We start from the raw sequence: 19,305 nt of genomic DNA, 5'->3' as shown, positions 1-19,305 counted from the left end.
GTTTATATGAAAACTCCACAGGGCACTTTTAAGTTAGGCTGTTTTGTAACCATCAGACTTGTGGAGTATTCAGATGGATTTTGCAAGTCTGCAGCCTAAAATTACAAATACAGATGTGAACTTCTGGCCGGCTCCACACTGCCCGCTTTGATAGAGTGAAAAAAGCCTCATTAAACAGCAAAGGCTCAGCCCTCTGCTACAATCAGTCGATTTGAAAACGCTTCTGTCACCACACACAAATAAAGTCCTGGATCAATAAGAACATTGATAACAGCGTAACTGGAAAATAGTATCGGCAGAGGGAAGTGTGGCAGCTTTAAACACAAACTCAATGTGCATGAACAAAATGTGGAGCGCACTGCAGTACAAAATTATGAATAATCTCCTCTATAAATTTATAACAGAAAGGATGTTTTCCACAGGCTCGTGTAAAAACAAAGTAGTAGGACTAATGAGATTCCCTAACCCTGTATCTGTTCCCTGACAGTAGCAGCAGAGCAGCAGAGCTAAAAGTGGGTCACTCAGTACAGCCACATGAACCTGCAGGTAAACAGACAAGGCACTGTCACCCCCAGACCACCACGAACAGGAAGCACAAAGTGACCAGACAGACACTCTGAATCCCCCACCGCCGCCGCCGCCACCACCACCACCTCGTCTACTGGCCTATCATGTGGTGACACTGGCTGACAGAGGCCCGGCTCCCGGCCTGGTGACAGAAATGAAGAGTGAGGCTGCAGTCGGCGCTGATCAGAGATCTGCTCCTCATTCCTCACCAGGTGTGCTAATGGCCTCAGACAACACTGGGGGCGACAGACAGGCGCTCGGTCAGACAAGAAAGAGCAGGGTTACTGAAGTTTTTTTCTTGGGGAGAGATGAAATTACTTCCTTTTTTTACGAGCCGATGAAAACAGTCTGTATTGTATATACTGTTCAATATTTACTATGCTCTGATATTTAAGATAGGAGAACAACCAGGCAAAAAAAATCACATTTAGAGTCTACTTAAGGAAATAGTTTGACATTTTAAGGAATACTTGCTTCTGTCTGGGTGATTGATGCACTAAAAATGGAGCTGCTTAGCTTAGCTTAGCTGAGCTTAGCCTAGCCTAGCCTAGCCTAGCCTAGCCTAACAAAAAGACTGGAAACAGGGGGAAACAATTAGCCTAGCTGGCTCACCAAGTAATAGTCTGGCTCATAACCCTTCATAAAAGTATAAATTGTCATTTTTACACTTAAGTTTTTGTACAAATTAAAACAAACAAGATGCATTTACCTCCAGAGAGAGCCTGGCTAGCTGTTTCCTGCTGTTTCCAGTCTTTACGCTAAGCTAACTCTTGCATGCAGCTTCATCCGTACTACACAGACATGAGTGTTATCAGTCAATAAGCATATTTTCCAAGATGTCAAACTATTCCTTCACAGCTGTAACAAAAAAAAAAAAAACATTTTATACATTAATGAGAAAATGTAGCTGCTTCTGAGGACGCTGATGTTGTGTCGTCTGGCTTTATTTCAGGAAATCCGGGGGATATTAGGGACCAGAGGGAGTCAACTTATTATGGGTATTTTACAGGCTGATTCCAGTATATTCAGACTTAACACATTTAAATTTGGTGAATTTTAAACCAGAAATAATTAAACTAATGACACGATTCACGTCCTGGCAGAGTGGGGAGGTCTGAACCAACATTTCAACATTTTAATTTATAAAATTAGGCAATTTTACAGGTTTTGTTATTGGTGACTGGTCACTTTTCCAAAAGGATGGAGGGTTGCCTTATGGGAAATTTATTTCTATGCATTTCTAAAATCCTGGCCACTGTTGGCCTTATTTCACACGTCGACACTCTCAGTTAAACTTTTAGCTCTTTCCTTAGCTGACGTGATTTTATACAAGTGTTGCATAAAGACACTTACACTGGATCCACTGGAAATTAGTGGTAATCACAAACATGATGCATATAGATGTAAAAAAAAAATCTTTCTTTTGCAGCACTTGGTCTTAACAGTGATGTTGATGCAAAAAGGACAGAACTGTGTGACAGTTGGGGCCTTTACCTGAGCGTTTAAATAATAAAGTTATAGGTAATGAAGTGTTAATTTTATGCAGAAAGGAGATATATTGTATGATGAAAAATATCTATGTTGCTTGTGTAACATTTCCAATTGTACCATTCAATGTTTATGTTGACAGAGAAAGATGATGATGATTCTTAATGAACCTTAATGAAGGTGTGCAACAGACAATTCTTGTTTCAAGTGCAATTAATAGAAAGAAAATAAGTTTAGAATTGATGATGGCATTTAAAAAAAAAAAGATCACTGGCCTGTGGTCAATGTCAGTTATTTATTGTATGTGCTGTGGTTTGTTGACGTGGTACTCTCAGTGACCCTGCACCTACATGTGTGCAAGATCTCACATCTAACAGCAGCAGAGAAAAATGCTTTCACGCGCCTCAGGAATGACCCCTGCTGGATATCTCAGCTATTACAATCAACTTCAGCCAATGAACTACAAACCCCTGGTGTTGAAACTTTGATACCTCCATTTCCCATGACTCTGTGTTTCCCTTGAACGCACATCTCTGTTAGTGGGAGACGAGGACTGTGTGCGCGGGAGCTGTGTTCCCAGAGATTTTACTGTACAGTACAGAAATAGAGGAGTGGGGAAGGGAGAGTGGGCAGGCCGAGCAACAAGCATGTTATTTTTTTTGTGTGTGTGATCCATGTGCACTGTGTCAAGGGAGCAATAATCCTCCTTTGACTCTTTCATTGAGAGCTTATGAATTCAGAAACAAATAAGAGATGAAGAGTTCTGAGGGGGAAACTGTTATTTATTAAAGGTGGCTCAATTGTGTAATGTACTGTTGTTTTTTTATTAATGAAATTAAAGCTTACACATGACATGACTCGACTGTTTCGATGTGTTTTATGTGGGAAGGCTTGTTCATTTTTTCAGACTGTAAATGTATCTGCAGTCAGGTGCATGTAACATATATTAAAATCCACTCAAAAATAAAGACACAATTGTGATTTTGACAGTTTAATGTACTGTATAAATACAGTATTTACACGTTTCCAACCAGCTGGATATTCTTTTCACTATTAATGACATAAAAATACAATATAACATCTTTTCTTCTCTTTTAAATATGCATCTATTCTGAGTGTCTGTAATAGTTATTTTTAAATAGTTACATGTTCAAAAAAAAAAAAAAAATCAAATAAAAAACATTGAAAGATTAGATCTATGTTAGCAATGACCAACGTATTTAGACAGATACTGTCTTAAATTTTATCCTCCTTTCAGTCGGTGACGATCATCCTCAGCATCGTACTCGCTTCTTAGTCATGTGAAAGCCACAGGTACCAAGTTGCAGTAGTTCATGTGCAGTAGGTCAGTTCTGGTGCCCTCCTCCCCATTTGTTAGAATTTGAGCACAAAGTCGGTCAAACACAAATTTACTGAGGCGTATGCAACATGCACAGACAAGACAGGTAATAATGCAGCATCTGTTTAACCTGCAATAACTGTTTTTTTCTTTCTTGTGAAGACAACAGACATATCATCATTTTTTAAGCTGTTATGCTGAATTTATTGCTTATTTACACCTGATGAATTTAAGTCCAATGTATCTCCCTCTTTTAGCTCTGTTTTTGGTCTCTACTGCGATGATCAATAATCGTTTCAGTCTTCGTTCAAGCAAAAACATTTTCTGGTTCAAGCCTCTCAAATGTGAGGATTTGATCATTTTCTCGGTCATGTAAGACTAAAAACCGAACACCTTTGTTTGTTGAAGACCTCATCTTGAGACGTGGGAATTTGTAAAGAGCATCTTTCATTATTTTTTTGACATAAAAAAAATAAATAAAAGGCAGAATAAATTAGGGAAATATTTGGCTCTTTAGCTGCTAAATGCTCCACTGTGTTTTTTATTTTAAAAATATCAATTATAGCCACTTTTAGGTTCTTGTCTTTATTGTGCTTTATTGGTGCATATTCCCTAATAAATCTGCATTAAACCAAATGACCACAAGCCAGCCGACCCCCTCCTGGGTCTGGGGACAGCTCTGACTGTAGCAGTGACTTCAGTGCATTTCTCCAGCCAAACAACTGTAGTTATGATAAACTGTGAGCTGTCAGCTGGTTGAGAGGAGGACATGATCTGACTGTTTACAGACAGTACACTAAAAAAAAACAAAAAACAAAAACAGGCCTCTTTCTAACAGAAAAATGCAATTCTGACTTTAAAAGTTTTCATTTCAAGTCATTTGTTCATTTCAGGATTCTGGAAAACAAATAGTGAAATTCTGAAAAGTATAAACATAAATAAGTTGAGTGAATCTAAAAATTCTGAGTAACTAGACAGGTTAGTTCCTGAGACGATATCAGGTGCTGACGGTTCCCATGAGCCAGTCATGGGCGGACGGACGGAGTAAGAGGAGCTCAGCAGCACTATCTCCACTCTGCACCTCCCTCAGAGCGGTTCATATATGCTGCTCAAAATATCCAGCTCTGATATTTTTCAGTCTCTCCCTCGTGTGTTTTTGTCTGTTGCTGTCGTCTCGTTACCACAGAGTGAGGTTTTCAATTTTAGCAAAACCTGGATTCTCTCTGAGCTTCCAGTAGGTCCCGTTGGTCAACCACACGTCCCGTCCACAGGAGTCTTTGGCTTTCCTTGAGGAGAAAAAGAAAATCATTTCAAAACTACTAAACTTCTGTAATTCAGGAAACAGTGAGAAAACCTGAGAACAGAAAGATTTTTGTATGACATCCACAAAACATATATATATATATAATACAATTCTGAGCGAAGAGGAAAACACTTAATGTCCGCATGTTTAGCATTTATAAGAAATAAACAAACAACATTGAATAAATGGTTTATAACGCACTATAATGTAGTTATAAGCAGATATGAGGATATTTTTATTGATGTGTATTTATGTATTTGACTGTTTTACTGTGTTGTCATACATTATCTGTTCATACAGCAGCCCACAGTGGGGGTTATAGTTGCTTCCAAATACATAAATTAACACTTACATCACTTATATATGTATTATAAATAAATTATAGTCATTCTAAATGTTTATTAGCTTATAATTGCTAATTGGGAGGGTGTTGCAATTTCATTATGGTCATCATCATTAGGGCCTGAGCACCAAGGTCGCTCAGGTCTTTGAAATTTTAGTGTTATTGTTTTCTTATGATTATATTGTATATTTTGTTTGTGCTCTATACAGAACTTGACAATTAGTAGGAGAAGTAAGAGTGTTAGGTTTTTACATGAGAGCATTCAAAGAGAACAGTAGTTGAGGCTAGCAGCTCAAGGCTAGCTAGCTGCTACTAGCTTAGCATTGCTTTTTTTTTTTTTTTTTTTGTCCATCATGACTCCAACAACACCATACGAGTGCAATGTTAAATCACTTATAATTAACAATAAAGACCATATACAGACCATCACTATTAGGCTATTTTATGGTCTTTATTGTTAACCATTATAATAAGAAGCTTTATACTTTGTATTTGTTGAAAAAATAATAATGCAACAGATGATACAGGACATAATTTGATATTATCTCTCTATAACCGAGACTAACTCACTTGAAAAAACGTGGAGTATGCTCTTGACCCTTTTTGGCGAGCTCTTTTCTCCGCTCCCTCTGGATTTCCTCTAGCTCATCTTTCTTTATGTCTGCTTCATCCACCTTTCCCTCCTCCAGCATTCTAGAAAAACGAAACGTGGCATCAGCCTCAATATAAAACTTTTCCAGACGATGAAGATTTCTTCCGGCTCTGCTCACCTTTGGTCCGGGCGCAGACGGCTGTCTGTAGGAGGCAGCAGAGGCTTCAGCTCTGGGGTGAGTTCATTCAGCTCCATGGCGAAGGTGGAGAAGCCATAGTAGAGCAGGTAATCCTTTGGCTGGGGATCTGTGGGGTGACACGGGCCTCTCAAGTGAGCTGCTGCACAAACGTGACGCTTGGATTTATGCTGATTAGAGGTTTTGGCAACAGGAGAGATCATTTAACTTCACTTTCATCTAAACCTCTTCCACCTCTAAAGCAGCGTCTCTGCTTTAGAGCCTAATTACACCAACACGTGACACAGAAGAGTCAAAACGCCAAATTATATCATCGGAAAAAAGGATTAAAATGTGAATTTAAAGTTGAAAAACCTCAAGAGCAAACACATTTTTAAACGTGTCCTTAGTCTTGTTTTGCATGTTCATGGACTCACTTGGCTTCCAGACACACTTGGGAGTCGGCAGAGTGTCACAGAAGATGCCTTCATGCCACAGGCCTCCAAACCGGTGAATCACACTCCCACTTTGGTCCAGCACCGTGCCCTGCACCTCGTTCTTGTTTGTGTCTGAGCCCCAGTAACGAGACTACAACAAAAGAAAAAAACTTTGTGAGGTAAAAACCTAACAAAAAAAAAGTCCCTTGCAACCCAAATTAGAAATATTTAAACTCCAAGGTGTCATAAATGCTTCATTCACCTTGACGAAGGTAATCTTGCAGGTGCAGACGTTGCTCTTGAGGTTTCGGATGGTGACCTCGCCGTAATGCTCCAGGTAGCGCTGCTGACTGAGGACATTATGGATGCAGGTCACGACTTTGTTCCACTCGTAGTGATCGCCGTACCTGGACAAAAGCACCATGATTTGGCAAATGTAGTTGTTAATGAAACAATTTATCAACTGACGAAACAAACCAACAACTTTTTTGAAGTTATGATGAAGCAAAAATGCTGGTTCCAGCATCTCAGAGGTGAGGGTTTGTGGCTTTTCATTTAAACATTTCATTGTAAATTGAATATTTTGGTTTTTTTTAAACTGTTGATCGGATTCTGAGAAACTGTGATGGACATTATGACATTTTTTGGACATCTGTTACCTGAAAACAGTAATCAACAGACAAATCCATGATGAAAACAAACACTAGTTGGGCCCCCAGATGCCTAATGGTTGAGGTGGCTAACATTTAGCCACAATGTCCCTTCTGTTGCAGGTGAGGACATTTGGCGCGGTATCATACCCCTGTCTCTCTCTCTCTCTCTCTCTCTCTTATTGTCAAATAAAGGCAAAAATGCCAGAAAAAAAATGAAATTCAGAATTACATTATTATGTATAATCTGTCAAATGCAGAAGCCTGAGCAACATCTGGACAGATGGAGAAAAGTTTGTCTTGTCTGTGGTTCCTGAGACTGACTGATGGTGATAATGGTGATATTCACACAAAGTATGTCACGTCTCATTGCTCCCAGCTGATCTCTAATGGACAGATCCTTTTATCATCCTTAGGCATCATTCTCGGTTACACATAATGACCAGTGTCGCGCCTCATCTAACACAGACACTGCCATAAATTTGCAAACGCAGACTGTGCCTGGTGAAGAATAAAGTCAGGCTGTTTACCTTGACAGAGTCACATTCACCATTCCTGTCGGAAGAATCTCCAGCGACTTCCCCCAGAATTTGTTCTTCCATCGCTGGTCTGTTGAGCAATATAAACAAGTGTTTATGACAATATATATATATATATATAACAAATACATGTCCAGAGGCAGCTTTTTGAAAAGTGTTTTAAAATCACAGGAGAGAAACACTTGGATTGGACACCTTGCCAAAAAGAGAAGTTCTCAGAGTCTGCGTGGCAGGCGGAGATGGGCGGATGGTGGCAGACCTATAGAAAAAAAGACAAAAAAAAATCACTTCTTTCTATCAAGCTCTCAAATTAGCTCTTAAAGTCAGGATAGATAAGATAGGATCCCCCTCTGAACTTCATGAATATCTACAATATTGTTTTGATTTGATTTTCACACATTATCATGGCCACAAGAATCCATCATAACGATATTATCACGATATCAATAGAAAATTTGAAAACAATAATAATAATGGGATCAGTGACATTCATCTTTAACTTAGTGTATTGTGTGTTTTGGCAAATGAATTTGACTCAAATACAAACGTAGGGAGGTGAAGATAGTCTGTAACTATCACTGTGCAAAACAAAAAGAACAATTACACGTAATGGACAGTGAAAAGGAAACTGATAAACCAAATATATACAAGGCCTAAAATCTGCCATCACAAAATTACCATATGTGTATTATTAACAGTATTAACACAATATCAGTATTTCATCTTTTAAATATCATGGTTATCGTTAACACCAGTATATCGCAGCACCCCCACTGCAAATCACCAAAGAAACACACAACTGTGAAGAATAATTGTTGTGTCATAACGACAAAGACCAGCCTGAGGAAATCAGGCTTTCACACTTTTATTACTATTACTATTTTTTTAATCTTTTTTATTTATTTATTTATAATTTATTTCATCTTACACTACTGGAATTGGTTTTATCTTTCATCTTTTTATCTATTCTGATGTTATTGTTTTGCCCTGTTGAAGTTTACCTGTGTGAAGCTCTTTATAACCTGAGTTTTGAAAAGTGCCCTACAAATAAAGATTATAATGATGAATACATGTCTACCAGAAATCATACGTTTCTCAGGAACTACATCACTAAGCTGCTGTTCGAGAAATTATCTGCTTTGCTGAAGACTGACGTTTAATTATTTTCTCTTAATTGCTATCACTTCTAAATAAATGACTGAAGCATTTGTGTTAATTTTTGATGACATGATTAGTTAACGCAGTGTTATTAAAGCAATAAATCACTCCACAGCTCTGAGCGGCTCAATTAAGCCAGTGAGTGATTTATCTTAATTTACCACGAGGGGATTATGGCAGCTGATTCCCCATCATCTTTCCCCGTCAGTTTAATCGTACTCGGTGGCCCGGTCTGTCGGTTACCTGCTCACTGATGAGGCGGAAGCCGCGGTCCTCTCTGACGCACTCGTAGGTCTCCCCCAGCACCGGGTTAAAGGGCTTGTAGCGGTTTCTGAACATTGCAGTGGCGTAACCAGAGATAGCAAAGGCAGCGATGTAAACCTGCAAGAGATAAAACACAAAACATTAAAAGATCAACTTTTTTTTAATGGTAAACAAAAGGGATTGCGGATTCATTTTTCAATGCTTTCAGGATCTTGTTGCTCAGTATCTGTGCAGGTGTATCCAGCATATGTCTGGGCAGCCTCACCATCCTCTGGTAGGGGTCCGATGTGCTGTTGGCGGTGTCCAGCAGCTCGCTGTACTCCAGCTCCTCGCACAGCCGCTGCAGCAGGTTAACAGGCTCATTGAGAGCAGCAGGCATCGACACTCGAGCCAAGTCTTTACCTGAGGAGGAAAACGAGCACATGAGCCTGAGGAAAACTGCCACGTGGTAAAGACGCAGACTGGCCTGACTTCATCAAAACAAGTGTTTAAGTCCCGGTCCTTGCCTATGTTGTTGTAGAGGATAGCCATGAGGCCCACGTGGCTGTTGTCGGGACAGTGAGCAGGTAGTGTGCGACGCCCGGTGCTCTTGGGAACAACACTGTTAGGACTCTTGGAAATGCTCGCACGGTACTTCCTGGTGGCTGATACTGAAATGTTGGTGAAATGTAAGAATATTAATTATTTAAAACTGAAAATGACAATATTTCTTAGGAGCAAAAAGTGTCACTGAATGGACAAATCAACTCGTATCCGTGCACCGACCGTGTCCTTCCTCTGGCTCAGAGTTGGTGGTGCTTCCATCACTAAGTCCGGATTCTTCAGACACCTCAGAGGAACTACCACAAAGGATGTCGTCGCTGGCGTCAAAATACTCTGCCGCTGAGTCCGCCACTGAAGGAGGCCCGTTGGATGAATGCCTCCCCGCTGCAGGCTAATGAGGGAGGAAGAGAAAAACCAGCCATCAAAAACCACATGGGAATATGTGCCAGAGAATCCACATGACGGGCGCAGCATGAACCTTACCTCGGCTAATGTGTTAGACTGGTGGATGTTGTTTGATTCCCAGACTTCCTGCAGTTTCTGCCTCTCCTGGGACAGAGTCTCGTGAACTGTCTTCAGGGACGCAAGCACTGAAGGGGAATAAGAGGACAGACAAAAGGAGAAATTTGGATGCAAAATCATTTACAGTTGCACAGATTTTTAAATGTAGAACTATATAATACTTTTCCTCTTATTTTTATTTTTATTGTCCTTATCCTTGATCCCATGAGAACATGTGGATGTATCTGTTTCACTGACCTCGCAGCGACATGGCGCAGATGTCCTGCTGGATCTTCTTGCCCTCCGGTGATGTGACAGTAGGAGGGGACAGCTGAGAGTAGACGTAGTCGGGGATAGACGGGACTGATGCACCCAGGTGAGAGGAGCTGTTCAGGTGACTGGAGGACAGCTGTGAGGACGGAACATGGTTGAATCATGAGTTAATTTAATAATTCCTTTGTTATCTGTAGATATTGGTATAAAGTGTCAACAGTCATTACTAATTTGTACATATTTAGAGAATGAAGAGAATATTTCATCATATCCAACATGAGAAATGTAGCATCAACCATAGAATAACGTATCATGGATGTTAAAGGAATAGGATGATATTTTGGCAGATATGATTATTCCCGTTCTTGTCCAGAATTAATTAAGATTGATACCAATCTTGCATTTTTATATTAAATATGAAGCTACAGCTGGTATAGTCAGTTTTATGTTTAATTTCCAACAATATCATTGTCTCTGATGTCTATCACACAAATAAACATCTATAAACCCTCTTAGAAATCATAGGAAAAAGATGTTCTGTATAACTGCAGAACGTGCCTGAGAATCATCACATTTTCAAGTTTTCTTCAATATCAGAGTAATTCAGTGATACTTGTCCCTAAATCCATTTATACATAGCACACAGGAAGCGCTAATAGTGAATTCGGCGTACTTGATTTCCAAAAATGAAAACAAATACAGCCTAAAAACAAAGGGCTCAAGCTGTAGCCCACAGCCTAACTCACTGAATCCATGGCAATGTTACACTTAAATCTGGTAGCACTGCTAACAGCCAGTCAGCTTAGCTCTGTGAGGCTGTACCTAGGTATATAATGGTGGTAACGCATTAATGAAATCTGCTTGTAGGCAGATTGTGTTCCATTTAGACAGAACCAGGCTAGCTGTTTAGCTGATTAGCTGTTTAGCAGGCTAAATCATTAGCTTAGCTTAGAAATAAGACTGGAAATAGGGTGTTTCCAGTCTTTGTGCTAAGCTGAGCGAATCAGCTGTTTGCTGTAGCTTCATATTTATCTTATTTATATGAGAGTGGTATCAATCTGTTCATTTATCTCTCATTACAGTGAATAAGAATATTTCCCACAAAGCATAGTTCATTTATATTGACAATAAATGATGTAAGCCGTGCACTTCTGGACTCTCTCTTCAGTTTCACATTAAAAATATGATTTGTCAAACACAGGTGTAACCAGTTTAATCGTACGGTTATAATGTGCCAGGACTCATGCTCACTTGTTTTGTTGTTGTTTGCATTGTGTTGTCTTATTTTATGTGCCCAGGATCAAATAAATTAAATTAAATCAACCAAAATGGAACAGAGTCATCATTAACGTAATGATTATTAGTTGCACCTGTGCAAGTCCAAATCAATGCAGAGAGGCAGGTCTGTGTAGTGTAATATCATCACAGTAATCTCATCAGGGACTATTTACACATCGAACATCAGGTTCACTACCTTTTCAAACACTACAGCCCTGGAGGTTTCCTGTCCTACCAGCTTCTTAACATTTGCTGTTTCATGTTTAAATCAGGTCCTATTTAATTGGTAGGAAAGAAACCCTTCAGGGCTGTAATACTCTGACTGGCAGGATAGACAACAAAAGAACAGGAATCAAAACTACAGATCTAGCATCTAAACTAAATACAGGTTTACATGATTGATCTATTAATTAATTCTTTCTATAGATCAGAATCATTTTATTGCTTAGCTCTGTTTTGTGGGAAAAAAAAAAATTCAAAAAGGTATTTTGGCGACAAATACACCAGGCTGCAACATGCACAAAGACTTCATTCAGTACAATTAAAACAAAACACATTTACCATTTAATCCTGAAAAAATAACTATTTCTTTATCATGTCACTATTGACAGGGTCACAATTCATTTCCAGGAGGACAATCTGGGACAGTGTGTAAATGGAGAACAGTAAATATTTTTTATGAATCAGGACGTTTCATGTTCTGCCCACTGGCGACTCACCGATTTAGTAATCCCACGAATAGGCTTTGGATTAAAGAAAGGCCCCAAAATGTTACTGGAGGGTTGGGATGTCAAATACTTAAACCCAGTATGTTAAAAGAATTAATATTAATCAAAGACCAATTAGTAATTTCAAATCAACTGAAAATGTTAGCATTTAATAATGTCAAATTAAGACACAAATCAATGTAAAATGATATTACCAGTATCATTCATCCTAAATATTAACAGACAGATTACGTTACAGACCATTCTTACCATTCCCAGAGCCTCCACTCTTGACAGTGTGCGAGAGTGGCCCCACATCTTCCCCGACTTTGGCTTCTTCGGCTTCTCAAGTGAGAGATTCTGTAAAGAAACAGAGAGAATATTAAAGAATATCACCACAAATATTTAAGTTTGCATGTGACGCTGCCTAGAAAGGAGAAGCAGTTCGATTGAATGAACAGTACCGGCCTCCTCAGCCGTCTACCTGTATGCTGATGATTCGCTGCAGGTCTCCGTTAGTGAACGCCTGGCCCACCTCCAGCGCCTGCAGCCTCTGGATTAAGCGATTTAGCTCAGAAAGGTCCAAGTGGCATCGATTCAACTCTGCAAGAAAACATGAGAGGTGTAATCTTTCATTACAATTCACTGAGTAAATAGACTTCCTGCGGCCTTGATCACATTTTACAAGAACTACACTTTGTGAATATTTTTACACATTTAGATACCAGAAATCTGTGTTGTTCAATGCACGCCATTTGAATAAAGGGTATTTTGTCTCTGCAGTTGGGAATATATGACAGATACCTTGAACACAGGTGTCTGGGTTGTGACTTTGCTGCAGCCAGGCAGAAACTTTGCTGTTCACAGCGGTGTTAGCCGAGGGCGGCACTCCTGGTGCTCCGGCCGGATCTGCCGCCGCTGCAGAGCTCTGGTGACGTGAACACAGAGGGAGCAGGACACAGAAAATCATCTAAGGCTCACTTTGAATCACTTGCAAAGACTGTTGACTTTACTGTTTTTTTTTTTGATAGTCACCAGATTTCCATTCCTCTGAGCCTCTCCGGCTGCAGCGCTGTGGGACAGAGTCTGGATGAAGCCGCTGTGAACGTGAGCTGCCTCGTTCTTCTTGAACAAGCGGTGGGCTTGTAGCTTGGTCACCCAGATGTAGAAGAGTTCATGGCTCTTTGCCTTGGTGAGAAAAGAAAAATCATGTAGCACCTTCGTCTTTTTCCACTTAAAGGAACACAGTTTATCTGATAACTGCGTTTACCTTCATGTGATAGAGGATGTCCCCTGCATCCAAGTCAATGCGGTTTGATTTCTTATTTATTGACATCACAGCGAGGCTAACGTCCAGGGAGCCCTGCACTCGTCCCCTGGAAACCTTAAGAGAAAAAAAGCGTGTAAATGTTTTCAAATCTAGCCGGTGAAAAATCCTGAAATTTAAAGTTTCCTTACATCTTGTTGATTTTTGCAGTAGCGCAAGACCCCAGCTTCCAGGACGAAGTATCGCTGAGGGAGAGATCAAACAACATCATTTCAAAAACTGACTTTATTTATAAAGTCGACATCGTCAAGGCACAAAAGATGACAGGTTAGATGGGTCTCTCACCTTGTGCCAACCTTTCAGTGGCCACTTCCTCCTCTTGAGCAGATATCCCTCACAGATGCCGGGAGTCGTCATATCCTGAGGGTTGTCGCCTCCTGAGTGCATCTCCACATGAAGGTCATCGATCACTTCCCAATCTTTGATGATCTGTGGACAGAAAGAGCGGGAAAAACACCTGAGGTTTGGTCTGATACTTCAGTTTTATTCTTATTTTTTGTAGCTGTGTTGACTTCCACAAAAGGACGACAGCAAACATGGCTGACTATGAGAGCTGTGTCATTTCCTTGTTTATTGTTGTTGTTATATAAAATTCAGAAAGTCAGAACAGTATCGATGTCATAATTTGCTACATCAAAGGTGCTACAATTTTTCAAAGCCCAAGATGATGTTTTCAAATCTATTGTTTAATTTGACTTTTAAAAGTCAAAAAAACTAAAATATTCAGTTATAATTAGTAAATCAAAGCTTTAACCAGCAAATATTTAGAACTTTTTGTCTGAAAAATTGAGTAAAACCATTAACTGAGCAACAAAATAGTTGCTAATTAAATTTCTGTCCATCAACTACTCATTACAGCCCCACACCAAAGCACAAAACCATAATATTATGGCATCAAAATGCAACAAGCTCAAAAAAAGACGACCAGATTGATGATTTTAGTCGCAATTACTTTCATTTTTCTTTTTTATCAGTAACATATCAGTTTTCTCGTAGACACAAATGTATAAAAATCTGATTATCTGCAATATGTGAAGTGGTTTTATTTTGTAGACACTTTAAATTATTAAAAAAGTTCCTAATTAATTAATCAGGATAAAATTAATAGTTAGGTGATTGATAATTTTTTTGTTGTTTTGTAAGAAAAAATGCCAAAATTCTGTTATTCCAGCTTCATAAATGTGAATATTTTCTTCTTTACTTCTTCTTTTATGATAATAAACAGAATATTAGACAGACAACATAAAACACAGACATTTGAAGACGTTACTTTGAGAAATATTGATGGGAATTTTTTACCATTCTGATATTTCAAGAACTAAATGATTAATCAAGAAAATAATTAACAGATTAATTGATAATGAAAATAGCTGTTAGTTGCTGTAAATGCTGCACTCTGGTGGTTTAAATGAATTTGTGGTGTCTTGTAAGGACATGCAGGCTGTTCATGACACAAAATCAACATCATCGCCATGGCAACATTGACTGACTGTGTGGTGCTGATTTACTGTGGCGTCTTTTCTTCCTTTCACATTAACAGCCGAAGCACCAGTCTCACTAATGTCAGTGGTTTCATACAAAACAACCAGAGTGAGTCGTAATGAAAACAGAAGTCAGATGTTATTCTGGGCGTCTCATTGAGTCTTGCTGTGGTGAGGGTGTGTCCTCAAAGGAAGGAAGAGCCTCTTCACTGTTTCTGCAGCAGCTTTGTTTTGTTGTGCTGTTTTATGACGGAGAAAACTTATGACTAGTTTCTGAATAGACGTGAGAACCAGCACAATAACAACGTACATATACCTGTAATCCCTTCGTGCGATCAGGTGACTGACCTGTGACTCACCTGTCTGGAGTGGCGGGACGACAGAGTGCTGCTGCTGCGAGAGTGGGATGGTTTGTTCCACGTGGGTGAGGTCTTCTCCAGGCCGCTCGCCAGCGACTGGCTGCGGTTGAGCGAAGAGCTGTAAGAGTCCATTTCACAGAGCAGCTCTCAGACTCCTGTCCCCGGTGAGATCGGCTGGTTGTTGAGAGAGATCCGCTGCAATCCACCGAAAGTCCCCTGTAATGTTTATGACAGAAATTATTATCAGTTGTATTATCAGTTGATCAGTAATTTATGAAGCAGAAATGTCAAATATTTGCTGTTTCCAACTTCTCAAATTTCTGGATTTTATGTTTTTCTTTTTCACACGTGATAATAAACTGGTTATTTTTGGGTTTTGAACCATTTGTCAGACAAATCAAGACATTTGTCCTGAATATGTCACCAGCAGTTATATTGAACATTTCTAACATTTTATAGACAGATCTCAGACTTCTGTGATGTTATGATGGGATTAAATGATCTATTGATTAATTAAAAAAATGAATGGCATATCAATGAAAGTCATTCTTAGGTGCAGCTATGGAGCAAAAATGCATTTTCAAGAAGATACAATGAAATGTGAGGGCGTCTGAGGCAGGCCAACAAGTAATGGTTATTTTTACTCTTTCAATGCCATTTCAATGTATCTATTAATTAAATACATTAATCTAGTTGATAAATTAGTAAATTGTTTAGTCTATAAATGTCAGAAACATCCTGAGATATAATCGAAAGCACCACAACAGCTGTGAAATGGACCTTGTGGTGAGATTGTTTTCTTGAAAAACATGTTGAGTTTTCAGTGATATGTATAAAACAGAAAAGCAGAAAATCATTATTTGAAACACTGGAATCTGACTTTTTTAGTCATTTGTTCCTGATAAATAACTTCATAATCCATTATTATCTTGGCCTAAGTGGAATACATAACTAAATATGTTCTTCCATGAACAAACTATTACAGTAAAACTTTCGAATAAACTGCTGCAGCAATTATCAAAAGTTTTGCAGGTAGGTTCAGCTCTTAAATTGATGTGTTACACTTTCAAACACTGCACAGTTGAGTAGGTTTGATCGTTTTCTCCACCAATGAGAAACCAAAGTGAGAGTGGTAAAGAGACTCAACAGAGCAGAGGAGGAAAAAGGGCTCTGTGTAATCCAGTTACCTAACTGAGGTGAGCGCTGAGCTCTGGGTTCAAGCCTGTGATGCCGTAAATGCCGCCTGGATGCAGTTCAGCATATCCTGGACCTGGATGCTCATCCAGATCACTCTGGATCTTAAAGTCACATTTCACCGAACGGAAAAACAAAACTCGTGCCAAACTCAGATGCTTAACACGAGAATATTCTTTATTTTATAGAGCATTAATTGTAACTATTATCTGTATCATTAAAATAAACACGTGGAGAAAAGAGGCTGTTAATGTTGTATTTGAACAGTTTTTTCCTTGGTAGAGTCTCTTGTCATTCTTGTAGAAACTTTGTCACTAAACAACCTGGTCATCTCAGACCTTTTGAAGATGGGAGAGGGCTGTTCAAAAAAAATTTAACATGCTACAACATGCTCCAACCTAATACAACAGCCCTGCAACAACAATACGTCATTGTGAAGCTGATTATGTTCATGTCAGAGAATCATTACTGGTGTTCCTGTTATTTTTTCCCTCCTGTTGTAATTTTTATGCTAAAAATACTGATTCATAGCTGCTCTTTGTTAATGAAAAAATATTACTGATACAAGTAATAACTTCAGCACAAAACCTCCTAACTTCAGTGCAAAAAGTGCTTCACAGGTTCACAAAAAATAAAGCAACATGAAATACATTAAATCCAAAGACTTCCACTAAATGCTCACATATGGAGGATAAAACTAAATGCAATATAAAAAGAAGTAAAAAATATAGAAAGAGCAACATAAAGCCGTTGGAAATTAAGTGCAACTTCCTGTATGATTTGCACATGTTGCTCTAACGGCTGTGTGACAGCATGGCCAGCACCGCCTGCAGGGAGAGGATTACCAACCTCTGCTTAATTGGTTTTTCAAGGGATTTTTTTTTAGCAACACTCACTCGAACCTGGAGCAACAAGATCCCAAGACAGAGAAGCACTGACACCAACGTCAAACGTGCAAGGACGCTGACCGCAGTCACAGCAGGACAACAGTCAGACAAATGGAAACTTGGACTGGCGTCAAAACACTGCAACATTCAGATTTAGAGTCATGACAATAATGAGAAAAAGCAGCAGATCTGATGAGAATGTAGGCCACCTCTCATGCAAAATGAATGGTGCGCTACATCCAAACTGAGATCCGTCTAAATCTGGGCAGAACCATCCTGGCTCGCTGTTATGTAAGGCCAGCGGAGGATGAGAGTGACTGACCTCAGTGATGAGAGCATGTGGTGGAAACAGGATGAAGGGATTTGCAGGTTTCTGAGCTCGCTTACTCAAGAAGGAGCACAAAAAAAAATTGGTTTTGATCCCACTGGACGGCAACAAAAGTGATTTCAGATTTGAAGCTTTTACAAAAACATAGGATTTGTGCAGAAAGTCTGTTATTTTACACCAGAGTACATGTTGAGGTTGTGCACTGTGAGGAAATGCACAACAATCACAATCCAATGCGGTAAAGCATTTAAAGGGGCTGTTTAAAAGCAACCAAAACAGACAGATTACTGTTGGTCAGGGCACCATTTTTCCTCATATCTGACCCAGAACAGACGAGAAAATATGCAAACCGGTGGAAGAGTGACATCATGAGCTCATTACATGGAAATGGATGCCAGCAAAACAAGTCGGTAGCCGCCAAACTGCATCATGGGTGGGGTTAAGATGCTATAGTTATAATCTCTTTGGTTTTTTATGGAATAAAAACTGCTGCCAATAAAATGTGGATCAGATCAGTGCAGGATAAAATATTTATGAATGATCCTCACTCTGCTCTGCACTACAAACATTTTAAACAGACAAAGTGAGGCTTATTGTGACCCAGTGTGTTTGTGATCCAACATCAGAAGTGGGTAAATGTAAATAATTTGATCACAGTCCCTTGTGTGTGTGAGTGTTGGTAGAGAAACACACACTCTGCACAATGAGGAGGCAGCTCCACTGGTGTATTTCAGTGGTGATGGTGCTTCATGAGCAGCCAGACTGACTTTACATCCTCAGTTGATGTCACATGTGTCCTTTAGGGCCTCTGAACTATTCAGGGCCACACAGGCTCTTATCTAAAGCCCATTAACATATCACTGCTCCAGCAAACAGAGAAGTGGAAGTTCTGGCAAATTTATCCAAATGGTTTTTTTTTGTATTTCAACATTATAAACATGTTTAAAACGTCAATTGCTGTAATATATCAATATAAATTAAAGCGGATGTTCTTAATATTCTCTTCAGGATTTAACCCAGATTTTTTTTTTTGTTTTTTTTTTACGTTTTTACTTCGTGTTTTCTACATTAAATCGTAAAAACCAAGAACAGAAGTCTTGCCTGAAACTGAGCCTCGACTCTCATCATCTGTTGCGCTCCTCCGCGTCTGATGAATCCACCGACGGTCTCATGTGGCGTTTAACAACCTGTGGGAAATCACCATGTCGACGCGCAAAACGATTTCCCATCGAGAACCGCTCCAAAAAAAGAAAGACAGAAAGTCAAACTACATGTTTCATCCACGGACAATCACGGACTGTGGCCACAGAAGCGGAGCCGCGGCCGTGTCCTCTCTCTGCCGGCGGTGACTCCCTCCAAATCCGAGCAGAGCTGTGCGCAAAGTGTCCTGGGCATTATCCGCATTAGCGGGAATTACGCAGAGTGTCTAGCAGGGATGTGGTGGAGGGTAAATCCCGCCGACCTCCACTCACTCTGCCCCTTCAGTTCACTCATCCAAAGCGTAGAGCAGAAGGTGCGAGTTTACACAGGACCTCATCATACTGGGAAGTGATGCACATGATAAAATGAGGT

At 39.6% G+C, this 19,305-nt stretch overlaps 2 protein-coding genes across 3 annotated transcripts in view; one reads left to right on the top strand and one right to left on the bottom strand.

The window, feature by feature from the left end:
* The window catches only part of cdk5rap3 (CDK5 regulatory subunit associated protein 3), a 288,850-nt gene that overhangs the window by 247,585 nt on the left and 21,960 nt on the right, over positions 1–19,305 (top strand). The gene's annotated exons all lie outside the window — the stretch shown is intronic.
* Positions 3,031–19,106, bottom strand: osbpl7 (oxysterol binding protein-like 7). 2 transcript variants are annotated; one of them, XM_071461803.1, is made up of 23 exons: positions 18,835–19,089; positions 15,325–15,540; positions 13,770–13,913; positions 13,616–13,669; positions 13,428–13,541; positions 13,193–13,345; positions 12,962–13,085; positions 12,642–12,760; positions 12,428–12,517; positions 12,170–12,193; positions 10,158–10,308; positions 9,882–9,988; positions 9,621–9,789; positions 9,362–9,505; positions 9,121–9,257; positions 8,835–8,972; positions 7,629–7,692; positions 7,425–7,503; positions 6,507–6,651; positions 6,245–6,395; positions 5,811–5,937; positions 5,611–5,733; positions 3,031–4,680 (listed from the first exon to the last, which is right to left on the bottom strand). In XM_071461803.1, the coding sequence occupies exons 2-23, from the start codon at positions 15,454–15,456 to the stop codon at positions 4,572–4,574; spliced, it is 2,598 nt and encodes an 865-aa protein (XP_071317904.1). In that variant the 5' UTR covers positions 15,457–15,540; positions 18,835–19,089; the 3' UTR covers positions 3,031–4,571. The 2 variants fall into 2 exon arrangements, with proteins under 2 accessions (XP_071317904.1, XP_071317905.1); XM_071461804.1 differs by lacking the exon at positions 12,170–12,193 and having other exon boundaries at positions 18,835–19,106.

The sequence above is a fragment of the Trachinotus anak genome, unplaced genomic scaffold, assembly GCF_046630095.1.
Source record: "Trachinotus anak isolate AG129_WGS33_773 ecotype Australia unplaced genomic scaffold, CSIRO_AGI_Tana_v1 ptg000025l, whole genome shotgun sequence".
In the NCBI taxonomy this organism is placed as follows: Eukaryota; Metazoa; Chordata; class Actinopteri; order Carangiformes; family Carangidae; genus Trachinotus; species Trachinotus anak.
The sequence above is the reverse complement of the archived record's forward strand: the minus strand, read 5'-3'. Positions and strand labels throughout refer to the sequence as shown.